Source organism: Anomaloglossus baeobatrachus, chromosome 3 (genome assembly GCF_048569485.1).
Source record: "Anomaloglossus baeobatrachus isolate aAnoBae1 chromosome 3, aAnoBae1.hap1, whole genome shotgun sequence".
NCBI lineage: Eukaryota > Metazoa > Chordata > Amphibia > Anura > Aromobatidae > Anomaloglossus > Anomaloglossus baeobatrachus.
In genome coordinates this window covers 523,356,860-523,381,719 of record NC_134355.1, presented here as the reverse complement: position 1 = coordinate 523,381,719, position 24,860 = coordinate 523,356,860, and the positions used below count along the sequence as shown (strand labels likewise).

General features: G+C 44.3%; 1 protein-coding gene across 1 annotated transcript in view; it reads right to left on the bottom strand.

Moving 5' to 3' along the window:
* Nucleotides 1–207: 207 nt before the first annotated feature.
* Nucleotides 208–24,860, bottom strand: part of ANKUB1 (ankyrin repeat and ubiquitin domain containing 1) — a 39,832-nt gene continuing 15,179 nt past the window's right edge. The window contains exons 3-6 of the mRNA XM_075338594.1: nucleotides 20,174–20,390; nucleotides 12,981–13,095; nucleotides 3,256–4,164; nucleotides 208–286 (exon numbers count right to left, since the gene is read on the bottom strand). Coding sequence (XP_075194709.1) covers nucleotides 208–286; nucleotides 3,256–4,164; nucleotides 12,981–13,095; nucleotides 20,174–20,390 — 1,320 coding nt within the window. The remainder of the gene's footprint in view (nucleotides 287–3,255; nucleotides 4,165–12,980; nucleotides 13,096–20,173; nucleotides 20,391–24,860) is intronic.

The following is a 24,860-nucleotide window of genomic DNA, read 5'->3' as shown; positions in this document are numbered from 1 at the left end:
AACCATGCACCATCAGGACTGAAGCATAGAAGGAATTCGGCACATTTACAGCTTCCCAATTATGTAGTTTTAAAAACTAAACACCCCCTTTAACATTACATCTATGCAGATGTACATTAATACCTATAGACCGCAAGGAAAAATCAATTTGTTTTTTGTTTAAGAGATCTCAGTATTGCTGTTCTTTGTTGATAGTCTTTCCCATCTTTACAAGTTGTGCACTGATTTTCTGGCTAGCCTCTTGGCCATGTCTAGCTGCCGGAGCCAAGGTTTTTCTTTAAACTCACTGTAAAGAAAATACAATGTTAATATTCTATCATGAATATATTATCTTAGAAAAAAAATGTATGCAAAAAAAATGATTAGAGTCTACACACTCTTCAATTTTGTGCAGGATTAACTTAAAATTTGAGTAAACCCTCCTCTTTAAAAACATCCCCTGATGGCATCTGAGGTGATGACATCAGCAAAGGATTCATGAGTTATCAACATTTTTTCCTTAAAACTGGAGTTTTCTTCTAGCAGAAGCAAACACACTAAGGAAAAATTTAATTTGGTTGAATGTTTCGGTTTTTTTATTATAAAAAAAAAAATGCTGAAAAATTGAGTTATGCTTTAAAGGGAAATTGTCAGGTACCTTTCGTGTTCCAAGCCATTACTATAGTGTCCTATATATTTGTTTTTATGAGGTCTTTTGTTGCAGACAAACCTTACTATGTGTTATAAGTAGTGATGAGCGAATAGTAGCTATTTTTGTTCAGATAATGATTACAGAATACTGAGTACTATTTCAGAAAAAACAACCAGAGGAGAAATAACTTCCAAATCCAGCTCACCGCATGCCTGTGGAAGTCCTTATGATGGTGCCCGGAGATTCTTGAGCTAAGAGAGGTAACCATAAAGATTCAAAAGTCCAGCAGCACATCCATAAAAAATGAAGAATTTCATATATAAAATGTTTAAAAAGACGCGTTTCGGGAATAACCCTTGTTCACGGTCAAGGGTTGCTCCCGAAATGCGTCTTTTTGTCCTTTTAAACATTTTATATATAGAATAAATAAATTCATCATTTTTTATGGATGTGCTGCTGGACCTTTGAATCTATATGAGTACTATTCCAGTATTTGTCACGACAAGAATAATGCTTGGGTTCCCCATTGACTTGCATTAGGTTCGATACTTGTGACAAATACCGCAATAGCACTTTGGGATTCCTTATGAATAATCCGAACACGAATAGTCACTATCGTCATATACTAATGAGGCAGGACTAGTCCGGCAGAGTGTCTCTCTCTCCAAACTACTACTGCCTTGGATCCTCTAGTCAAGTCTTCCTGGGCAGGATTGAGGACTCCATAAACCTTCAGCATGGTAGGACTGCAAGAAATCTTGTGCTTGTGAGCAATGTGCCAGCTGTCCTACCATGACGGGTGTAACGCTGGTTTCACATCAGCGTTTTCTTGCCGCACTCGCAGATCCGGCACAAGGACAGTACAGTACATTAAAGTTCACTGTCAAGCTCCGGGCACATGCGGTCATGTAACCGGAGCATGTGACAGAATGTGACCGGGGCTTGCCGCACTGTCTGTGAACTGTATTGTACTGTGTTGCCCTTATGCCGGCAGTGCGGCAGAATACCGTTGATGTGTTTGTGCCCTTATATGGAGACTGTCACTCACTCTCTGGGGCATGGTTAGAGTAACCTAATGCATGACTAGGGTTGAAATAATGCTTATTATTGTATGTATTACAACAACTACTATTTAAAAGTGCATGAGAGTTTTTTGTTTTGTTTGTTTTTTTTACCCGGGTATCTGCAGGTCTTCCCATCACTACTGTTTAATAGTGCATGAGAGGGTTTTTTTAAACCCAGTTGGACCCGCCGATCCTTGGTATCCGCAGGTCCTCCCATCACTACTGTTTAATAGTGCATGAGGTTTTTTGGTGTCCAGAGATAGGGTTATGTTGTTGATAAAGCACTGTTAAAAAAACTAACAGAAAATTCTAGTTTTCACTCTGCAATCTAACAGACTATATGCTAATTTCCTGAGCTATAAGAAATACCGGTTATAAGCTGTGATATCTTTGTTCCTGGATAAATATCAGCACTGTTGAACAGGTGGACAGTACAGAGTTAAATCTGCCAAAACCTAGTCTGAAGGAAGAAAAAGGCCCTGCTAGTACTGCCTCATAAACATATGGTGATCGGAAGAATAAATATTCAGTTTTATAATATCGCAAAGTTTGCCTGCAATTTAAACAGCCTTACTAGAATACAGTAATCTCCATATAAAATGCTATTGTGGTGTTTTCGAACACTCAGAGGATCTTGCAGGTTACCTTTAAAATAACAAAATATGCATTTCTTACCATTAAAGCCCCCATCACTCCAGCTCTCTGCTGCACACAATCGCTGCAGCAAATCATTCACTGAATGGTTTCATACCATCTACCTTGCCATAACCGCTAATCCCAGTGACTGCAGGGAGGACATCCCCCTACTCGTCATTAAGTGTTTGATAAGATGAGAGTAAAGGCCGCTTTACACGCTGCGATATCGTGACCGATATCACTAGCGTGCGTACCCGCCCCCATCGGTTGTGCGACATGGGCAAATCGCTGCCCGTGGCGCACAACATCGCGCGGACCCGTCACACTACTTACCTGCCTAGCAACGTCGCTGTGACCGGTGAACCGCCTCCTTTCTAAGGGGGTTGTTCATTCAGCGTCACAGCAGCGTCACTGAACCACCACCCAATAGAAGCGGAGGGGCGGAGATGAGCGGGACGTAACATCCCGCCCACCTTCTTCCTTGCTCATTGCGGGCGGCCGCAGGTAAGGTGTGGTTCCTCGTTCCTGCGGTGTCACAAATAGCGATGTGTGCTGCCGCAGCAACGAGGAACTACATGGCTAGCTGCAGCAGCAGTGATAATCGAAAAGAGGGGGGCATGTCACCGATGAGCGATTTTGAACGTTTTTGCGACGATTTAAAATCGCTCATAGGTGTCACAGGCAACGGCATCGCTAAAGCGGCCGAATGTGCGTCACAAATTCCATGACCCCAACGAGATCGCTTGAGCGATGTCGCAGCGTGTAAAGCGGCCTTTACAGCCAATCCCACATCAATTGTTCACATGAGCCCCTTCATAAGTATTATTACATGTAAATGTAAGTAAATCACCACCGGTTGACTTCCTACATCATTGATCAATGGGTGTTGGGGCAATTTACTAACCTTTCTGAAGTGACTCTTACCTTGCAAGGCTTAAGAAATATACTGCACTCTGTCTTGGTGTCTGCCCGCTGTATTTTGAGAATGACTCTAGAGATGAATTCAGCAGAAAAGCAGCATGTGGACTCCTTAAATTACGTGGACGGCTGTTGCAGATCTCGGTGATTGGTGGAAGCGAGATATGAGGAGTCCAGCTGTCTGTAATTATGTCGTCAATATTTGGTGATTCCCATGCAGGTTGACATCTCCTCTGGATAGGATTTTTCCCTGTTTGCTTGAGTGATGGAAATGTGGAAAATGTTGTTCTCTCCCTCAATGTCTTAGGACGCAATTTTATAATGGCATTAACAATTGCTTGACTGCTGTGCGCTCGAGAAGTCTGCACAACTTTTCTCCATTTGTCCTGATAGTACCCATGTAAATCTTTACTGGTCATTTTTGATTCTGTAAATCCATCAACTACAACTGGGTCCCCAACACGTGTTTTAAATTGTGGAGCCCATTTTTTTAATCGGTGGACTCTTTTCTGAGTTGTATATACCCATTTTTTCACTTTGATATAAATATTCATGGGAAGAGAGACTTTTGGAAAAGAGACAACTGACCATATTTTCATTATTAAATATAAAAGACAGTCTTTATGTCCATGATGGATGCTTATCTTGAGTGCTGTCTGACCCAGTGCATTTTGACAATCCAAGCACAGAACATTTCTTGCAATAAATGATTTGATTAGAAGAAGTTGACCATTTTCAGCAGCAGCATGGACCGGACATTTACCAATATCAAGATGGTCAGTATCACGGCACCACTCTCTAGAAGGATGAACACCCACTGCCACATCTGCTCTGACACCTTTGGTCTGCAGCCATTCTGCAAGTTCCAGATGTCCAAAATGTGCAGCTATGTACAGTGCTACTCGCTGCTGGAACCTGATTGTGAGACACACATACATTATTATAGAAAAGATTGTAATATAGAGACAAGAACATTTACATATTTAATCATCATTAGGCTATGTGCGCACGTTGCGTAATTGCATGCAGTTACGCTGCGATCTGCACCGCAGCGTAACTGCATGCGTCCTGCATTCCCTGCACAATCTATGGAGATTGTGCAGGAGACGTGCACACGTGGCGTCTTAGAGCGCAGCGCTTCGGCTGCTGCCCAAAGCGCACGTTCTAAGAAGTGACATGTCACTTCTTTTGTGTGCTCTGCATGAAGTCCCTGCTCTGTCTATGGGAGGGGCTACATGCAGAGTGCATGGAATCGGCTTTTGTTTCTGCAGCGATTTGAAGCGCACGTGTGCTGTTCAAATCGCTGCAGAAATTTCTGCAGGGCCAGTACTCAACGTGCGCACATAGCCTTAGTTATATTCAGCAAATCTAGCATATTAGTATTGTCATTACCTTTTGTTTTAACTAAATTAAAGTTTGTTTTTATTTTGTGCAATAGTGTAACGATGTGCCCACAAAGGAATCTGCTAACTAGTCTTCCTTTTTTGGGTATTCTTAATCCCCAACTAAATACACATCTACCTCAAGTCCCCCATACACATGAAGGCATGGCAAAAGCCACTGACAGTCTCTAGATCATCTGGCATCGGCTTATCTCACAGAGTAGAGAAGGATTGGTCGTAAGAAATTGAACTTGCCGGATCCTTCTTTACCTTTATGTCGAGGGAGAGTCAAGAGGCCTACATATTAGACTGAGCAAAAAGTCAGCTCACCTGTCAAGTGCACGGTTGATAGGCTCCAAAGAATCCAAGAAAAGTGAAAAAGCACAGAAGTCATCCGTGATGTATAAAAGAATCAATTTTATTTAAATCCAATTAAAATGTCAAAAAGTATATCTCCAACACAATGGTTGAAAGCATATAATAAAAAACAAACGTCAACACGTTTTTCACCTAGAGTGGTCCTTAGTCACGGCTCTGTGGCAAAGGACCACTCAAGGTCCAAAACGCGTTGTGTTGGAGATATACTTTTTGACATTTTAATTGGATTTCAAAATAAAATGGACTTTATTTTAAATCTTGGATGACTTATGTGCTGTTTGGACCTGTTTCATACATATTAGACTGTCATCTGAGATCATTGGAGTCAGTCTAATAAGAAGCTAAATTTTCAGACAAATTAGGTACATATATAAAACATATATAATATAACATATCTGTGCCTAATGTGAAAGATATTGCTAGGAGAAGGGATTTTCTCCGCAGCTACTATGTCCTAGTCTTCATCTGTTATGAACTTTGTGCACACTAGCTTGTCTTATTTTTGAACTTTTTTAAACTTTACACTTTTTGTGTAAAAGACCAGATGGTTTCCATAAAGAGTGGGAGATGTCCAGTGCCACAACTATTTCTGGGAATTGTTTCATATACATGTTTCTCAGAATTTTTTTTTCTGCTTGTTGAAATTAAAGATTATTATATCTGTGCCTAGAAGGGTAACAAGAGTCCCCATTGGTTCAAGGTCTATGTGTCAAAAAGTATGATCCATCATATCCAATTGTTCTGTCATAATAAATATTCCAGTAACCTTGTGCTCTTAGTTTTGCCAATCTAAAAGTTTCTATATAAGAAGCAGTCATATGAGCAATAAAGCAAAAGACCTTTAGGAAACATATGAGTGTGTGTCTTTACTTTTTTCGTCTCTGCCACAGTATACCTGTGCTGATCCTAGATTCTAACCTGAGTGAGAAAACGTCCCATCTGTGACAATTTGGAGGCCCCAGTGAGATATCACATTTTCCTCTTTGAATTTTATCCCAGACTGAACAAATGAACTGCATCCTATCCCGAACAGAAACAAAAATACCTGGGGTAAGTAAGCCTTTGACTTGCAGATAATTTCTCTCCGGGAGGAAGGGATGGCAGATCAGTGTCAGTCTGAGGTGAATAGCAACAAGAAACTAAATCATCAGGTAGAGAATATTTGTTACTTGTCTGTGTATATTGCATGTCTATATATATGTTGTGGTTTGTGTTATTTGTTTTCTATACTATTAACAATTGGCTCTGCTCCTGTCGCTTCTTTGTTGTCTTGTTAGTTATGTTAATTGCTATATACACTGCCATTGAGAGTTTATTGCTGCTAATAAGTTTTTATTGTTCAATATGGTACTATGAATGTATATGCAATGGATAATTGTCAAGTACAGGAATATACATAAACCTTATAAAAAAAAACCTGTATCACAACACAATTGAAATGACTCCCAGAAGAAGAAGTTCCAGCCAAAACGTACATCGGGGCTTTCTGGCATCACACTACACAAGAGGTAACCATCGTATCAATGTTTTTTTTAACTTTTACCAGTGTGTATAAATGAACTTTTAATCTGTACAAATACATTGTACAACCTGTTACCAAATGTGGTAATGATGTGCAACCTACTGGTCTCCCATTTCTTTACATTATTGATCTATATCAATAAAATTATTTATGTATTTCAATTGTGTTATGGTAGGTTTTTTGTAGGATTTATAAACAGTCAAATGTGCATGGGAGCCTTTCATTGTATAGTTACTGTATTTAGTCTTCCTTCTGAAAGTTCAAAGCATATCAGTCACCTAGATACACTGTCAAAAGAGACAGATGCATACTCTCTTCTTTCCAAAAGTACAATATATTGTGTCATTTAGCTTATAAAAAAAATAGTTATAATTTTGAACAGATATCCTTACTTTGCCTTTTATTTGAATAGGAATAGGGTGCTTAGAAAAGGGACCCACAAAAAATACAATGCGTGAAGCTGACATAGACATAATGACAATGCATTAAGGTGTAATCAGATAATCCTTAATCTGACTGATTTTCTGATCATAAAGCTGGGTTTACACACTGAGACTTTCTAGCGATCCAACCTGCGATCTCAACCTAGCCGGGATCGCTACAAAGTCTCTGGTGAGCTGTCAAACAGGCAGACCTGGCCAACGACCTAACAGCGATCCGGACCTGCAGAGCGACTAGCTGGTCGTTGGGGACGTGTCAAAAAACCAGGTGAACTTCACCCGACTTCATTTAATGCCGCGCGGCTCTGTGTGCTGTGTAAATAAATAAATAATTAAAAATTAAATAATAATAATTAAAAAATCCGGCGTGCGGTCCCCCCCTATTTTAATACCAGCCAGATAAAGCCATACGGCTGCAGGCTGGTATTCTCAGGATGGGGAGCCCCACGTTATGGGGAGCCCCCCAGCCTAACAATATCAGCCAGCAGACGCCCAGAATTGCCGCATACATTAGATGCGACAGATCTGGGACTGTACCCGGCTCTTCCCGATTTGCCCTGGTGCGTTGGCAAATCGGGGTAATAAGGAGTTATTGGCAGCCCATAGCTGCCAATAAGTCCAAGATTAATCATGTCAGGCATCACCCCGAGATACCTTCCATGATTAATCTGTAAATTACAGTTAAAATACACACACCCGAAAAATACTTTATTAGAAATAAAAAACACTAATAAATTCCCTCATTACCAATTTATTACCCACAACAAAGCCCTCCTTGTCCGGCGTAATCCACGGTCCTCCAGCGTCGCATCCAGCTCTGCTGCATGCAGGTGACAGGAGCAGCAGAAGACACAGCCGCTCCTGTCACCTGCACGCAGCTAATGAAGAGAGCCGTGTGATCGGCTGAGCTGTCACTGAGGTTACCTGGATCCAGCGGTGGATGCAGCGGTGGCCGCGGGTAATCTCAGTGACAGCTCAGCTGATCGCGTTACTCACCTCATTTGCTGGTGATTTCCCCCCCCTCTCTCATACTCACCGATCCCCGATCACCGGCGCTGCACGGCGTTCACACTGCTCCGGCGGCTTTTCCTTTTTTGAAAAAGCCGGCCGCTCATTAAACAATCTCGTATTCCCTGCTTTCCCCGCCCACCGGCAAATGTGATTGGGTGCAGTGACACAGCTGTCACTCAGCGTGTGGGCGTGTCTCACTGCAACCAATCACAGCAGCCGGTGGGCGTGTCTATACTGTGCAGTAAAATAAATAAATAATTAAAAAATCCGGCGTGCAGTTCCCCCTATTTTAATACCAGCCAGATAAAGCCATATGGCTAAAGGCTGGTATTCTCAGGATGGGGAGCTCCACATTATGGGGAGCCCCCCAGCCTAACAATATCAGTCAGCAGCCGCCCAGAATTGCCGCATACATTAGATGCGACAGTTCTGGGACTGTACCCGGCTCTTCCCGATTTGCCCTGGTGCGTTGGCAAATCGGGGTAATAAGGAGTTATTGGCAGCCAATAGCTGCCAATAAGTCCAAGATTAATCATGTCAGGCGTCTATGAGATACCTTCCATGATTAATCTGTAACTGACCGTAAATAAACACACACACACCCGAAAAAATCCTTTATTAGAAATTAAAAACACAAACACATTCCCTCATTACCAATTTATTACCCACAACAAAGCCCTCCTTGTCCGGCGTAATCCACGGTCCTCCAGCGTCGCATCCAGCTCTGCTGCATGCAGGTGACAGGAGCAGCAGAAGACACAGCCGCTCCTGTCACCTGCACGCAGCTAATGAAGAGAGCCGTGTGATCGGCTGAGCTGTCACTGAGGTTACCTGGATCCAGCGGTGGATCCAGCGGTGGCCGCGGGTAAGCTCAGTGACAGCTCAGCTGATCGCGCTACTCATCTCATTTGCTGTGTGGAGCTGACCGGAGCGGCGGTGAGTAGCGCGATCAGCTGAGCTGTCACTGAGGTTACCCGCGGCCACCGCTGGATCCAGGTAACCTCAGTGACAGCTCAGCCGATCACACGGCTCTCTTCATTAGCTGCGTGCAGGTGACAGGAGCGGCTGTGTCTTCTGCTGCTCCTGTCACCTGCATGCAGCAGAGCTGGATGCGACGCTGGAGGACCGTGGAATACGCCGGACAAGGAGGGCTTTGTTGTGGGTAATAAATTGGTAATGAGGGAATTTGTTAGTGTTTTTTATTTCTAATAAAGGATTTTTCGGGTGTGTGTTTTTTTAACTGTAATTTACAGATTAATCATGGAAGGAATCTCGGGGAGACGCCTGACATGATTAATCTAGGACTTATTGGCAGCTATGGGCTGCCAATAACTCCTTATTACCCCGATTTGCCAACGCACCAGGGCAAATCGGGAAGAGCCGGGTACAGTCCCAGAACTGTCGCATCTAATGTATGCGGCAATTCTGGGCGTCTGCTGGCTGATATTGTTAGGCTGGGGGGCTCCCCATAACGTGGAGCTCCCCATCCTGAGAATACCAGCCTTTAGCCGTATGGCTTTATCTGGCTGGTATTAAAATTGGGGGGGACCTCACGCCGGATTTTTTAATTATTTATTTATTTATTTTACTGCACAGTATAGACACGCCCACCGGCTGCTGTGATTGGGTGCAGTGACACAGCTGTCACTCAGCGTGTGGGCGTGTCTCACTGCAACCAATCATATTTGCCGGTGGGCGGGGAAAAGCAGGGAATAGGAGATTGTTTAATGAGCGGCCGGCTTTTTCAAAAAAGGAAAAGCCGCTGGAGCAGAGGGAACGCCGTGCAGAGCCGGTGATCGATGAGTATGAGAGAGGGGGGACACTTCAGTCACTCGGGGGATTAGCGGTCACCGGTGAATCCTTCACCGGTGACCGCTAATCAGGACGCTACACAGACAGAGCCGCGGAGTCGCTGTAAAGTCTCCTTTACACACTGAAACTTGCTAGCGATGCATGCTGCACAGCGGGAAACAAAGGACCTAGGAATGGTCCTGAACGATTTGTAGCGATCACAACTTCACAGCAGGGGCCGGGTCGCTGATAGGTTTCACACACTGCAATGTCGCTGGGGAGGTCGCTGTAACGTCACAAAACCGGTGACGTTACAGCGATGTCGTTTGCGATGTTGCAGTGTGTAAACCCAGCTTTAAACAAGTCCTCCCAGAAAAAAATTTAACTGCAAAATCCCTTGTAAATGTGTCTGTAATGTAATGTAGGTGCTGTTAAACGTTTACTGATAGCCATCTTCTTTACATTCCAGGTCACTTGTGGATCAACATGATTGGTAATCACCTTTGCTGACTGTCTTTTTGTTATTGTATGTCATGTTCCATTTTGCACCTGTTCAGACTGCATTTTGGGAGTACTGTCAGTCTTTTTTTCTAGATTATGGAGTCCTGCCCTCTGACTGTGCACCCCTCCCCCATTAGTCACAGGTGATTTTATTTTCTAGTAGTAGGTTTCTACTTGCCAATACACATGGAGGTGTGTAACCCAGAGAGAGGCTTCAGTTAAGTGTAGGTTCCCAGTAACAAGATATGCCTTGACGTGGCTACTGGGCAGATATATAAATGGCTATTTTTGTATGCAAAATAGCTCCTTTTTCCTAGATTTCCTTAACCAGTAATGCATATTGATATTCGCGCATTCATTGTTTGCATGCTTTAGCATTTCAGAGTGCAACTGCATTTTTTTTGTACTTTTGAATGACACCATTAATTTTACTATATAGTACACTGTAAAACAGAAAAAAAATCCAAAAAGGCTGAAATTGCAAAAAAAAAAAAAAAAAAAAAGTGCAATTCCACAAAATTTTTTTGTGTTTTTTATTCATCATGTTCAGTATATGGTAAAACTGACTTGGCAGCGTGATTCTCCAGGTCAGTATGACTACGTAGATACCAACCATGTACGGTATGTATTTTTTTTATATATTTTTTTATTTAAGTTGTGAAAAAAAAATTCAGTAGTTTGTATAACAAAATTTAGAATTTTGTCACCATTTTACGAGACCATTGTAATTTTTTCGGGATCTGGGTCAGTGTCATGGCTATTTTGTGAGCTCTGTGCTGACGTTTTTCACTGATACTATTTTTTGGTAGTTATCTTTTGATTGCCTGTTATTGTATTTTAGTGTAAGGTGGCCAATAAAAATGTAATTTTTGGGGGTTTTTGTTACGCTGTTTACTGATCTGATTCATATATTTTATATTTTGAAAGATCGGACATTTCTGAATGCAGCAATACCAAATATGTGTATTTTTATTTTTTTTATTTCCAATGGGGCAAAAGGGGGGTGATTTAAACGGGTGGGGTTTTCTTTACACATTTTTAAAAACTTTAATATATATGTAGTCTCTTTAGGGGACTTGAAGATGCGATCATGTGATCACTTATGTTGTACAGAGCAATGTATTAGCATCAGCACTACTCTGCATAGCAAAAATCGAAGTCTCAAATGAATGCCGCTCGCAAACTGGCATTCACAGGAAGATCATCATGACAGACACAGGGGTCATCATCTGACCCCTAGCTGTCATGATAAACCATTGGCGCCCCGCGATGATGTAATGGAAGCACCGATGGGAGCAGGGAATGACGCACTCCCACCGACATTTGTTAAATCTCACTGTTATAGATTGGCTGCGGGACTTAACACCCACAGCTGTTAAAGACTCATATCGGCTAATCAGATTAGTCAACATGTGCAAGGAATAATGTGGGCTTGTGAAAGGCAGGGACAGGAGTTAGGGGTGCTTCACACACAGCGAGCTCACTGCCGAGATCGCTGCTGAGTCACGCTTTTTATGACGCAGCAGTGACCTCATTAGCGATCTCGCTGTGTGTGACAATGAGCAGCGATCTGGCCCCTGCTGCGAGATCGCTGCTCGTTACACACAGCCCTGGTTCGTTTTCTTCAAAGGCGCTCTCCCACTGTGACACACAGATCGCTGTGTGTGACAGCGATAGAGCGACAAATGAAGCGAGCAGGGAGCAGGAGCCGGCGTCTGACAGCTGAGGTAAGCTTATAACCAAGATAAACATCGGGCAACCAAGGTGGTTACCCGATATTTACCTTAGTTACCAGCCTCTGCAGCTCTCACGCTGCCTGTGCTGCCGGCTCCGGCCCTCTGCACATGTAGCTGCTGTACACATCGGGTTAATTAACCCGATGTGTACAGCAGCTAGGAGAGCAAGGAGCCAGCGCTAAGCAGTGTGCGCGGCTCCCTGCTCTCTGCACATGTAGCTGCATTACACATCGGGTTAATTAACCCGATGTGTACTGTAGCTAGGAGAGCAAGGAGCCAGCGCTCAGTGTGCGCGGCTCCCTGCTCCCTGCACACACAGCTAAGCGGTGTGCGCTGGTAACTAATGTAAACATCGGGTAACCATACCCGATGTTTACCTTAGTTACCAGTCTCCGCAGCTTCCAGACAGCGGCTCCGTGCAAGCGCACCGTCGCTTGCACGTCGCTGCTGGCTGGGGGCTGTTCACTGGTCGCTGGTGAGATCTGCCTGTTTGACAGCTCACCAGCGACCATGTAGCGATGCAGCAGCGATCCTGACCAGGTCAGATCGCTGGTCGGATCGCTGCTGCATTGCCAAGTGTGAAGGTACCCTTAGGATGTACCATTATGCCCAAGGTCGTGAAGGGGTTAAAACACATTTTAATGAGATTGGAGAATAAAAATTTTGCTGGTAGGATTTCTTTAAAGTTAGCATTCTGTTTACTGGTGCGAAAAAAAGTGAGATAGAAACATTGACCCTTAAGCTGGCCATTCTGCTTAGCACTCATTGGCCATCAACTACAGTATCTCTACCATTTCCCATATACACAAGGACATTCGACTCGGTTGAGCATTGACATATCTACAAAGCCACTGTCAAATGGATCTGGCAGTGGCTTATCTCTTGAAGAACAAAAGGGTCAGAAGTTAAGGATCAACAATAGATTATCACAAGGTAAAATAATTACCAAGACTGTAAGCAATTTCTGTACCTGAGAATAGTTTCATACTTTGATAAGTAACGCTGGACATTTTGTTTGTGTCCTAATACACATGCACTAAGAAATTCTTTCCAGCCATTCCAGACATCCATTCTCAGTGTGACACCTACAGATCAATGAAAATCCAAAATACAGTAAGTTCATAGAAATATGTAGATTACAAATGTTTTTGTTAAGATTTGTTGTCATTTACTCCATATATTATATATACATACAACTAAATACATATATACATTTATACAACAGGTGATATATGTATTGAACACTAGTGATGGGTGAACCCCAGCTTTAAAAGTCCGGAACTGCGGGAATACCTATTACCCATGCACTGATCCCAGGCCCGGAGATCTCAGGGAACCCCAGGTGACTCTCTGGATCCGACACCCAAGTAATAAAAAAAAAATAAAAAAAAAAAAAAAAGGAAAAAGAAAGAAAATAGGAAAAAAGCAGGCATATTATAATTACAGAGTCTCCCACGTGGCTGTAACACTACTTACGGGGCTGCTCATTATCCCTCATGCATATGCACTGCTTCCCAGTCCTCCAACACCTCCACTGTCTGTGATTGATTCCAGTCAGACCCAGCTGTGCTCTTATCTTGGCTGTGTATCAAAATAAGATGGACTCCATGCAACTTTTTTTAAAAATTATTTAAAAAAAACAGCATGCAGTCCCCCTCAATTTTGATACCCAGTCACAATAAAGCTGACAGCTGGGGGATATTATTCTCAGGCTGGGAAGACCCATGGTTATTTGGCACTTTACCCTGCTCATCTCAATTGCTATGATGTGGTGGCAGGGGTTAATGACGGTGTAATAGCAAAGGTTAATGACAGCTCACAGCTGCCACTAAGCCCTAGATTACTAATGGGAGGTGTCTATGTGACTCCCCCATTACTAATCTGTAAGTGGAAAGAAATAAACACAAACACTGAACAAAATCCTTTATTTGAACTAAAATAAAAAAAACCCCTCTTTCACCGCTTTATTAACCCCAAACACCAGGTCCGACATAATCCACATGAGAGTTCCACAATCCTAGCTCTGCTACATACATACTGAAGACACAGTGCGAAGACACAGTGCGCAGACACAGAATATGTCTGCATGCTGTGGCTTCAGGCAGAGACTGACTGAGCCTCAGCTGTGAGCAGTGACATAACTCAGTTTATCTGCCATCACTGAGTTCACAGACTTACAGAAAACCACTTTTTTTTGCCATGAGATGCAGATTTGCTGCTGAAATTTATACACTACATTCCTGCACTAAATCTGCATCTTCTGGCAAAAAAAACACAAAAACACAATGCGTTTTTGATGCAGCATTGATATGTTTTGGGGGTTTTTTTGCCAGGAGATGCCAATTTGGTGTAGGAATATAGTGTGTAAATTTCAGCACCAAATTTACATGACTTGACAAAAAAAAAAAAAAAAACAACACACACATACACACACACACAAAAACAGTGATGCCATTTTGGTGCGGTTTTCTCCAGGAGATGCAAATTTGGTGCAGAAATCTGGTGCAGACATTTCAGCAACAAATGTGCACCTCCTGGCAGAAAACTGCACCAAAACGGTGTCAAAACTGTTTTTGTGCATTTTTTTGCCAAAAGAAACAGATTTGGTGTTGAATTGTATACACCATATTACTGCACCAAATCTGCATCTCCTGGCAGAAAGAACAAAAACCGCATCAGTACCACATCAAAACCGCATTGCGTTTTGATGTTTTTTTTGCCAAAAGATGCAGGTTTGGTCCAACAATATGGTGTATAAATTTAAACACCAAATCTGTATCTATTGGCAAAAAACCGCAGCATGATCATGACAATGATTGGGCCGTTGCGATTACATCACGGGGGGTACTTATTGCAGGAGAAAGGGAATGGTATCAATTGCAGCATTTAGGGGGTTAAACAGCCAGGTCCAGTGCAAGCACCATCCCTGTCTATGAGGGATGGGACTTGACTGTCGGGTAAGCCAAGTCCCTGGTGGTAGTGCCCTGTGCCCCCGCGATTGCCAGGACGTATTTTTACGTAAGTCACATAAAAATAGGCTGTACCAGTATATTCTTGGTCGGAAAGGAGTTAAGAAACTGGGACAGGACATCTTGGTCAACAGGGGGTCCAGCTGCATAGCCTCAAAGAAAAGTCACACCTCTGACAGCATTTAAGCTGGTGTCACACATAACGACGACGACAACGACGTCGCTGCTACGTCACCATTTTCTGTGACGTTGCAGCGACGTCCCGTCGCTGTCGCTGTGTGTGACATCCAGCAACGACCTGGCCCCTGCTGTGAGGTCGCCGGTCGTTGCTGAATGTCCAGCTTCATTTTTTGGTCGTCACTCTCCCGCTGTGACACACCCATCGCTGTGTGTGACAGCGAGAGAGCGACGAAATGAAGCGATCAGGAGCCGGCACTGGCAGCTGCGGTAAGCTGTAACCAGCGTAAACATCGGGTAACCAAGGGAAGACCTTTCCCTAGTTACCCGATGTTTACGCTGGTTACCAGCCTCCGCTCTTGCTGCCAGTGCCGGCTCCTGCTCTGTGCACATGTGGCTGCAGTACACATCGGGTAATTAACCCGATGTATACTGTAGCTAGGAGAGCAAGGAGCCAGCGCTAAGCAGTGCGCGCGGCTCCTTGCTCTCTGCACTGTGACATGTAGCTGCAGCACACATCGGGTTAATTAACCCGATGTGTACTGTACTTAGGAGAGCAAGGAGCCAGCGCTAAGCGCGGCTCCCTGCTCTCTGCACATGTAGCGACGTTATGATCGCTGCTTCTGCTGTGTTTGACAGCTAAGCAGCGATCATAACAGCGACTTACAAGGTCGCTGTTACGTCACAGAAAATGGTGACGTAACAGCGACGTCGTTGTCGCTGTCGCTTAGTGTGACACCAGCTTTAGGTGAGACAAAAGTTTTCTAGCAGGAGAATCCCTGCTGGGAGCCCAAGCTTCACAAGCATTCTTCAGACAGACAGACAGGAGACGTAATTCCATAAGAAATTATGGAATCACCATATATCCTAGCCTTAAACTGATTATATTTAGAGGACCATGGTGATAATCTATACACGCACCTGGGTCCCAATTTTTCCTAGCCCCCTGGGGTGAGGAGATAAGTAGAACAGCTAGCAGAAGTCAGATAGTGCCACCTATTTGAACTAGCTATCCTAAAAGTCAAAAGTGACCCTTTAACGAGTCTTGTCATATGACTTAGGGGTACTTTGCACGTTGCGACATCGCTAGCAAATGCTAGCGATTCCAAGCGCGATAGCCCCCGCCCCACATGCGATATGTAGTGCGAACTGCTGTAGCGTACATTATCGCTACGACAGCTTCACATGCACATCCCTGGTCGGCGACGTTGCTGTGACTGCCGAAGAATCCCTCCTTCAAGGAGGCGGTGTGTTCGGCGTCACAGTGACATCACCGTGACGTCACTAAGCAGCCGGCCAATAGAAGCGGAGGGGCGAAGATGAGCGGGATGTAAACATCCCGCCCACCTTCTCCCTTCCGCATTGCCGGTGGACAGCGGGCGCAGGTAAGGAGATGTTTGTCGGTCCTGCGGCTTCACACACAGCGATGTGTGGAGCTGCAGGAATGACAAACAAGATCGTACCTGCGGACGCACCGACATTATGGAAGTGAATGACGTTACACAGATCAGCGATTTTTGACTATTTCACGCTCATTCATCTTCTCTCCTAGGCTTTACACGTTGCGACGTTGTTACCGGTGCCGCAAGTGCATCACTTTCGATTTGACCCGACGATATCGCAGTAACGATTTCGCAACGTGCAAAGTAACCCTTAGGATTTATGCCAGATCAGAACCTCAATTTGCAGACACTGTTTTGGGTGCACTAGAGTTCGTCCCCTTCTTCCCTGAAGAGACAATTTGAATATTTCCCAGAGGAGCATTGCAGCTATAAGGCTCCCCACTGGCAACCAGATTGGTTTGTCAGTCTTCGCAAAGAGAAACGTTTGCCAGCTGCAATTATTCCATGAAGACTACATCTGCAGGAACTATTCTGAAGAGAACATGGATATAGTTGGGTTCCACTGGTTGATGCCAGTTGTGAGCTGATAAAACGGTTGGACAACTTCTGATTTTGAAGTGAGGTAAGCATGATGTGTCTTTCATCTGCCGCACTAAAATTTACTTAGCCTACCACTGTGACTACAGTTGTCAACGCTGTCAAATTACTTGCCACTTCTTCAAAAGAGCGTAAAAGGGAACCAACCACTAGTATTTTCCTATATGAAGTAAAGACAGTGCCATACTGGCACTAAGATGCTGAATGCAAGCATACCTTTTGTTGAAAGATTTGATGCTTGGTTGCTGAAATATCTTTAAATCAGAATTGCAGAAATGCACTGCACTTTGATTGACGTGTGCATGGGGGGGTGGGGTCTTTGTGGGTCAAGCCCTCTGAGTTTATTCCTTCTCTGGCGTTCTCCTGGCTTGCCCCTTTTCTTTATTTATATAACACGCCATGCCGCCATTGCTGCTGTTGGCATGCAATACAAGGTGCAGGAGGAGGAATATACACCCTGGACCTGACCCACAAAACCCCACCCCCGATGCACACCTCAATCAAAGTGCATTTCTGCTATTTTGATTAAAGATATTTCAGCAGCCAAGCATCCGATCTTTCAACACAAGATATACCTGGATTCAGCATCCTAGTGCCTTTACTTCATATAGCAAAATCCTGGTCATTGGTTCCCTTTAAATATCACATACTGAAAAGCCAGTCTACTTTGAAATCTTTCCAAGGAAGAGACTTCGCTAGTGCACTATAACTTGTATCTTGTTATGATCAGTTATGCCATGCTGTATGAACTGTGACATGAAACCTCACTACCGGAGTTTGTTCCTCACCTAATTTTAAGTCTTCTACAAGTGTTTCTGTTTCATTTAATGACAAGGTTTCAACCTATATATGAAAATAATGACGATTTTCAGATATTTGAAATGATTATTTATTCATTCACTTGACTGTAATCCTATAAAATCCTTGACTTTATGCAACTGTATCTAGACAAACTGATGCTGCTTAGGGCTGGTTCACACTAAGCGAGGTCGCTGTTACCTCACCATTTTCTGTGACGTAACAGCGACCTTGTAAGTCACGGTTATGATCGCTGCTTAGCTGTCAAACACAGCAGCCGAAGCAGCGATCATAACCGCGAGAGCAGGGAGCCGCGCACACTGCTTAGCGCTGGCTCCTTGCTCTTCTAGCTACAGTACACATCGGGTTAATTAACCCGATGTGTACTGCAGCTACATGTGCAGAGAACCGGAGCCGGCAGCACAGGCAGCGTGAGAGCTGCGGAGGCTGGTAACTAAGGTAAATATCGGGTAACCACCTTGGTTACCCGACGTTTACCCTGGTTACAGCTTACCGCAGCTGCCAGATGCCGGCTTCTGCTCCCTGCTCGCTTCATTTCGTCGCTCTCTCTCTCTGTGTGTCACAGCGGGAGAGCGCCTTTGAAGAAAATGAACCAGGGCTGTGTGTAACAAGCAGCGATATCGCAGCAGGGGCCAGATCGCTGCTCAGTGTCACACACAGCGAGATCGCTAATGAGGTCACTGTTGCGTCACCAAAACAGTGCCGTAGCAGCGATTTCGGTAGCGATCTCGCTATGTGTTAAGCACCCCTTAGAAAAGCACTGAGTGGACACACCAAGTATTAATTGATATAAATTATTTTCTTCATTGAACAATTTCATGAGCTTAGCACAACTAATGTAAGAAGTAGTTTTTCTAAATTCAACACAAAATTCAACTTTTAATGGTTTTTGCAGTGTCAGACTTATTCATACCCATTATGACAAAAATCTTAAGATTATGCCATAAGGAAATCAAAGTGGCATGGTATGAGCAAGGACCGTGATGTATGGACTGTCCGCAGGTCATCTGAACTTGACAGCCTTGTAGACATATATGAGGCTGACGGGTTCAGGTATGTCAGGGGGCTCATGTTTGGACCATGACACACAGATGTGTAAATGTGGCATTAACAGAAGAGATCATTGCGGTCTACAAAAAAGAAAAAAGGAAGCAAAAAGATAGAAAAGCTAATAATAGATACAGTTGGAAGCAGACTTTGCAAGTTCAAAGGAATATTTGCTACACTACATGGACATGACGGGAAGAAGAAGTGGTCACTGTCTGCCAACGAAGTTCTGAGAAGGTAAGGATTGAAAAAAAATCTTAAATGACTGAAAATGATGTGCAGAAAGATTTGCTGGCACCAAGTTCTGAGATTTCACGTTGCATAGCAAGGAATATACTAAACATGGAGGGTCTCTATGCCAAACTCTAAAGGGGGCTTTACACGCTACGATATCATTAATGTTATCGTTGGGGTCACGGTGTTTGTGACGCAAATCAGGCGTCATTAACGATATCGCAGTGTGTAAAACTTAAGAGCGATCTGAAACAATCGCAAAAGAGGGCAAAATCGTTTGCCGCGGAGAGGTTGTCCTGAAATAAAAAAGCGTTTTCTGCTTTTTAGCAATGTTGTTTGTCGTTCCTGCAGCAGCACACATCGCTGTGTGTGACACCGCAGGAGCGACAAACATCTCCTTACCTGCGTCCATCGGCAATGAAGAAGGAAGGAGGTGGGCGGGATGTTACATTCCGCTCATCTCCGCCCCTCCATTTCTATTGGACGCCTGCCGTGTGACGTAGCTGTGACGCCGCACGACCCGCCCCCTTAGAAAGCAGATGATTCGCCGGCCAGAGCGCCGCCGCAGAGCAGGTATGTGCGTGTGACGCTGCCGTAGCGATAATGTTCGCTATGACAGCGATCACCACATATCGGCCGTATGACAGGGCCGGGTGTTATCGCGCTCGGCATCGCTAGCAATTGCTAGCGATGTTGCAGCGAGTAAAGCTCCCTTATGATGTATAGCTTTACGAACCAAAAGAAAAGTTGTCTCTAATATGTTCAAATGGGTTGATGGCTCAGAGGGGTATAATATTTTTAGGCAGCTGATATTACTGTTACACCTGATCAATGTATACAAATATATGCAAAGAAACAAAAGCGCTTCAGTGATATTCTGGGTTTTTAATTAATTTTGTGTTGGTTAAAGCAAAATGTGCAAATAAATCAATGTGATGTTTTGTATAAGCACATTTGGTATCACATGCCTGACATACCAAGATCCAGATTGTAGTCATTGAGTGTGTTACAGTCATACATTTCTTTTCCTTCTAATGTCCGGAGGCAGAAAACACTGACTGGGAATCCACATTTCACAGACAAAAGAGACTTGAGTTTTGAGACTGTTTCAGAAAAAAGATGAATATTCCCCATAACTGGGACTCTCTCTTTGGTAACCGTATTGAATACATACAGGACTGGCTTTTCTTCCTCCTAAAATGATAAGAAATATTATAGAAATATTGTTATTGCAGGCATAGAAGGTTCCAGTAAGGTTCTATTTAAAAATAGCCTACTATGAATGTAGTTTTGGGACTTCAGAACGTTTGGGAATAGAGAACTAGTTTTCTATCCCAACACCAGAGTCCAGATATAAAAAAAATATAACGATGATATGAGCAGAGCCTACTCTTATCCTATATATGTGCAGCCCCTGTGCTAGCAGCCGGGCTGCTCGGATCCGCGGTGGCTCGAGGGGTCTCCGGACCCGGGGGTCAAGCGGCCACTCAGTAAAAGGGGGGATATTTACAGGGGGATTTAAAAGTTTGTGATGCCACCCACGGTCCGTGGTAATGTGAGGGACCACTGTTGCCGTTGGGGAGCCCGGTGACGATGGTGTGGCAGCCTGATGTTTAACCCCTCCGTGGGTAGGGGGTTTGTGTCCTGGGGCCCGTCGGATGGTTGGTGATTGGGTACTGTTGGGGTAGGAACAGGGGTGTTTCAGTGTACTCACTCAGTCCAGGAATAACAACACCGACAGCTTGTAAACCAGAATTCTGAGCACCACTGCAGCTTGTAGGGAGCACGCTTGGGTCCGTACCCTTGGTGTTGCTCTTAGCCAGTGGCCCTGTCCTTGGCACATCTGTCTCTGTTAGACCCGTGGGTATAAAACTCTTCGGGTCCCACTCACCCGTATGGCTAACGGAGTGAGCTTGCTCTCAGGGTTCACGTGTAGGATTTCTTTGGACTGTATTGGGAAAGTCCTATCCCATCGGTGCGCTAGTACCCAGATTTTGGAGCGGGTTGGGGATGACACTTGAAGTCTTCACCCCCGTCGGGTAAATTACCGGAACATGCGTGAAGCTACTTTCCGGCCTGGAGTCCACGTACCCCGTCATGCCCTGGCCACTGCCCGGTGATAGCTCAAGGCCGCCGGCCGCCCTCCTCGGCAGTCCATGCCCCTTGACACTATCCCCTGCGACCGGGGTTCCAGCTCCTACTAGGCCCAGACCAACGTCTGCCACCTAGTACACAGGAGCTCTGCTCGCGAGGGTCACTATTCCACCACCTCCACTCTCAACTCTCCAGCTCAAACTCCCCAGCTCAACTGTCACTTTCCTCACTTTCCCCTCACCGACCCCCCATGTGGGCGGCCCTATTCCCTTCAGGCCCCCCAATGGTGTGTCTGGTGGGTAAAGTGTTCCTAGGATTTTGATTGGCTAAGCTGTTAGCAACACCAAAGAACCAGGACCCGTAACCAAGGAGGTTGGTTACTGTGCAGAAGGGCAGATTGCACAATACCCTGTGATTACCTGATAGGCCAGGGCATCACATATACAGTGTGAGAAATAAGTAACGTGGCGTGTAACCTATCTACCATTGCTTGCACATAGAACTGTGCTTACATCCCTCAAACTCATCTCGCTCATGTGCATCAGTGGCAGAATACCTTTTAAATGTGATTGACTAATCCTGAACATAACCACATCCCCAATTAGGAGAGGATGTTCACACTTATTTAGCTGCATTATTTAACTTTCATATTTTTATTTTCCCTTTCAAAATTATTTTAGTTTGTTTCTCAATGAATTTGTACAGATTATGGGTGACTAAGGTGGAAAATGATCTGAAATGAGTCTTCCTGGTATGATTTTTTTTTGCAAGGCAAAAACCTTGAATTTTAACAGGGGAGTGTACACTTTTTATATTTACCGTAGTGTAGTGTAGTGTAATGTACCCAGATTTGTTGAATTTTTAAAACAGCAATGGATGTCATTTAAATTTTACCCATACTAACCAGTTGACTATCACTATTTTTCTTGATTTGGAACTAAAATGTGATTATCACGGTTACATGAAAACTGTATCAATATTGTAAACCAATTTCTGGCAACATTATGGTGCACACAAGTTGCCATCATCCTATGTCTACTGTTAAAGGGAACTGGTTACCAGTTTTTTGCCCTATAAGCTGCGGCCACCACCAGTGTGCTCTTATATACAGCATTCTAACAGTATATAAAAGCCCAGGCCGCTGTGTAGAACATAAAAACACTTTATAATACTTACTTAGAAGGTCGCTCCAGTGGACAACAGTCGGATGGGTGGCGCCGTGCTCAGGGCAGATTAAAGTATTATAGTGCGCCTGCGCAGGACCTCAATGCTGGCGCGTGTGTATGACAAACATCATGCACCGTGGCTTCAAAATAAGGAAGACCAAGATGGCCGAAAGGGGAGGCGCCGGTCCCGGAGAACGACGCCACCCATCCGACTGTTGTGCACCGGAGGGACCCTCTAGGTGAGTGTTATAAAGTGTTTTTTATGTGCTAAACAGAGGCATGGGCTCTTATATACAGCATGTTAGAATGCTGTATATAAGAGCCCAGTGGTGGTGGCCGCAGCTTATAGGGCAAAAAACTGGTGACAGGCTCCCTTAAATCTATCTCCAACTAGGAAATCTGGTGGCGTGTCTACAGGTTGCATTATTATCCTGTGAGCTATGCCCCCTTAGTAAAGACAATAAAAATTTGGAACAGTATGGCAGATTTTAAAAAAAAACCCAAACAAACAGATAATAGAAAACACAGGGGAGCAGCAGGAATAAAATAGGAGAAGAAACTGAACACTATTAACCTGGTAACAGGACCTCTTGAAAAACACATACAGAGTTTGAAGTGCATTGGTGCACTTAAAGTGAACCTGTCAGCTCCAATATGCACCCAGAACCACAAGTAGTTCTGGGTGAATATTAGTAATCTCTGTCTAACCGTCCCTGTATTTAGTAGCATAAATAAACAGATCTCTAGAAAAAAGTATTTCTAAGGCTTTGTGCGCACTGGAAAATGGCATTTTCTCAAGAAAATTCCACAAGCACTGAAAGATTACCACACCCACGGTAAAAAAAACGAGACAAACCGCACCCGAAAACCACATGCGGTTTGCCGCGGTTTGCTGCGGGTTTACCGCGGTATTGCCGCGTGCGGGTTGGTACATGTGCTTTAATGCATTCAATGCAATAAAGCACATTGGAAAAAAAAAAAAGTCATTTACTTCTTAGATAGACAGATAAATAGATAGATAAAAGAATAGATAGAGAGATAGCTAGATAGATAGATAGAGGGATAGATAGACAGAGAGACAGAGAGTCCCTGTGAGCACACGCTGCATTTATCATGGTCGGTAGTGAGTTCACATTACCGGCCGTGGGAAATGCCCTGTGATTACCTCTGCTGTCTCGCTGCGAGGCTCCATTCAGCGCTGTGTCAGTGTCAGTCACGGCTGGATGCATGCATCGCAGGACGTGGATTACGCCGGAGCTGTGTGTTTCGGGGGGTTAATAAATGGGTGAACCAGGAGCTTTTTTGTGTTTTATTTAAAATAAAGGATTTTTCGGTGTGTGTTTTTTCACTTTACTTACGGGTTGATCAGGTCAGCTGTCTCATAGACGCTGCCATGATCAAGCCTGGACTTGGTGGCGGCGATCCGCCGTCATTAACTCCTTATATTACCCTGACTGCCACCGCATCACGGCAGCAGGAAGAGCTGGGGACACTCCGGTACTGCCGCATAATGGATGCGACAGTCCCGGGCAGCTGCGGCTGATATTCTCGGCTGCGGGAGGTGGGAGGGAGGCGGGGGACATTAACCCTGCCCCTCGCCCTCCCCAGCCTGAGAATACCGGGCCGCCGCTGTGTGCTTACCTCGGCTGTAAGGTAAAAATACAGCGGAGCCTGCGTGCTTTTTTTCTATATTTCCATTTGCTTTCTATGTGTATTCTATATGTCTGTGTCTGTGTTCTATGTCTGTGATGTCTGTGATGTGTGTGATGTCTGTGTTGACTCTCTGCTCCGCTTCCTCTTCCTGTCATAATGACATCACTTCCCTGCAAACCGCAGGCAAGCGATGAACATTACCGCAGGTAAACCGTGAAATACCGGAGGGAATAACGCAGGAAAACGCAGTGAACCGCACAGAATTTGCTGCCTGCGTTATTCCCTGCGGGATTTCATGATTACATTGCAGTCAGTGGAGTGAAATCCCGCAGCGACGTGTGGAAAAGAAGTGACATGCAATTGTTTTTGCTGCAGGAATCCCGCAGCAAAACATGCAGCTGTCAAATTCCGCATAGTGTGCACAGCATTTTTTTTCTCCATAGGTTTTGCTGGTGATTCACTGCAGAGATGTTATGAACATTTTCTGCAGCGAAACATGCAGCAAAACCGCAGGAAATCCGCGGGAAAAAACGGTAAGTGCACACAGGGCCTAAAGATCATTTATTATATGCTAATGAGGCCAGGGACTAGTCGCAAGGGCGTTAGTTCCCTTGGCTGTTCAGCCCACATACTGTAGCATGTTAGCACGCCCATGTGGACGTACTAACATGCTAATGAATGCACAGCAACGCCGCACATACCTAACTGTTAATGGCGGAGGATGGATGCGCCCTGCACATGATCGTGAGTC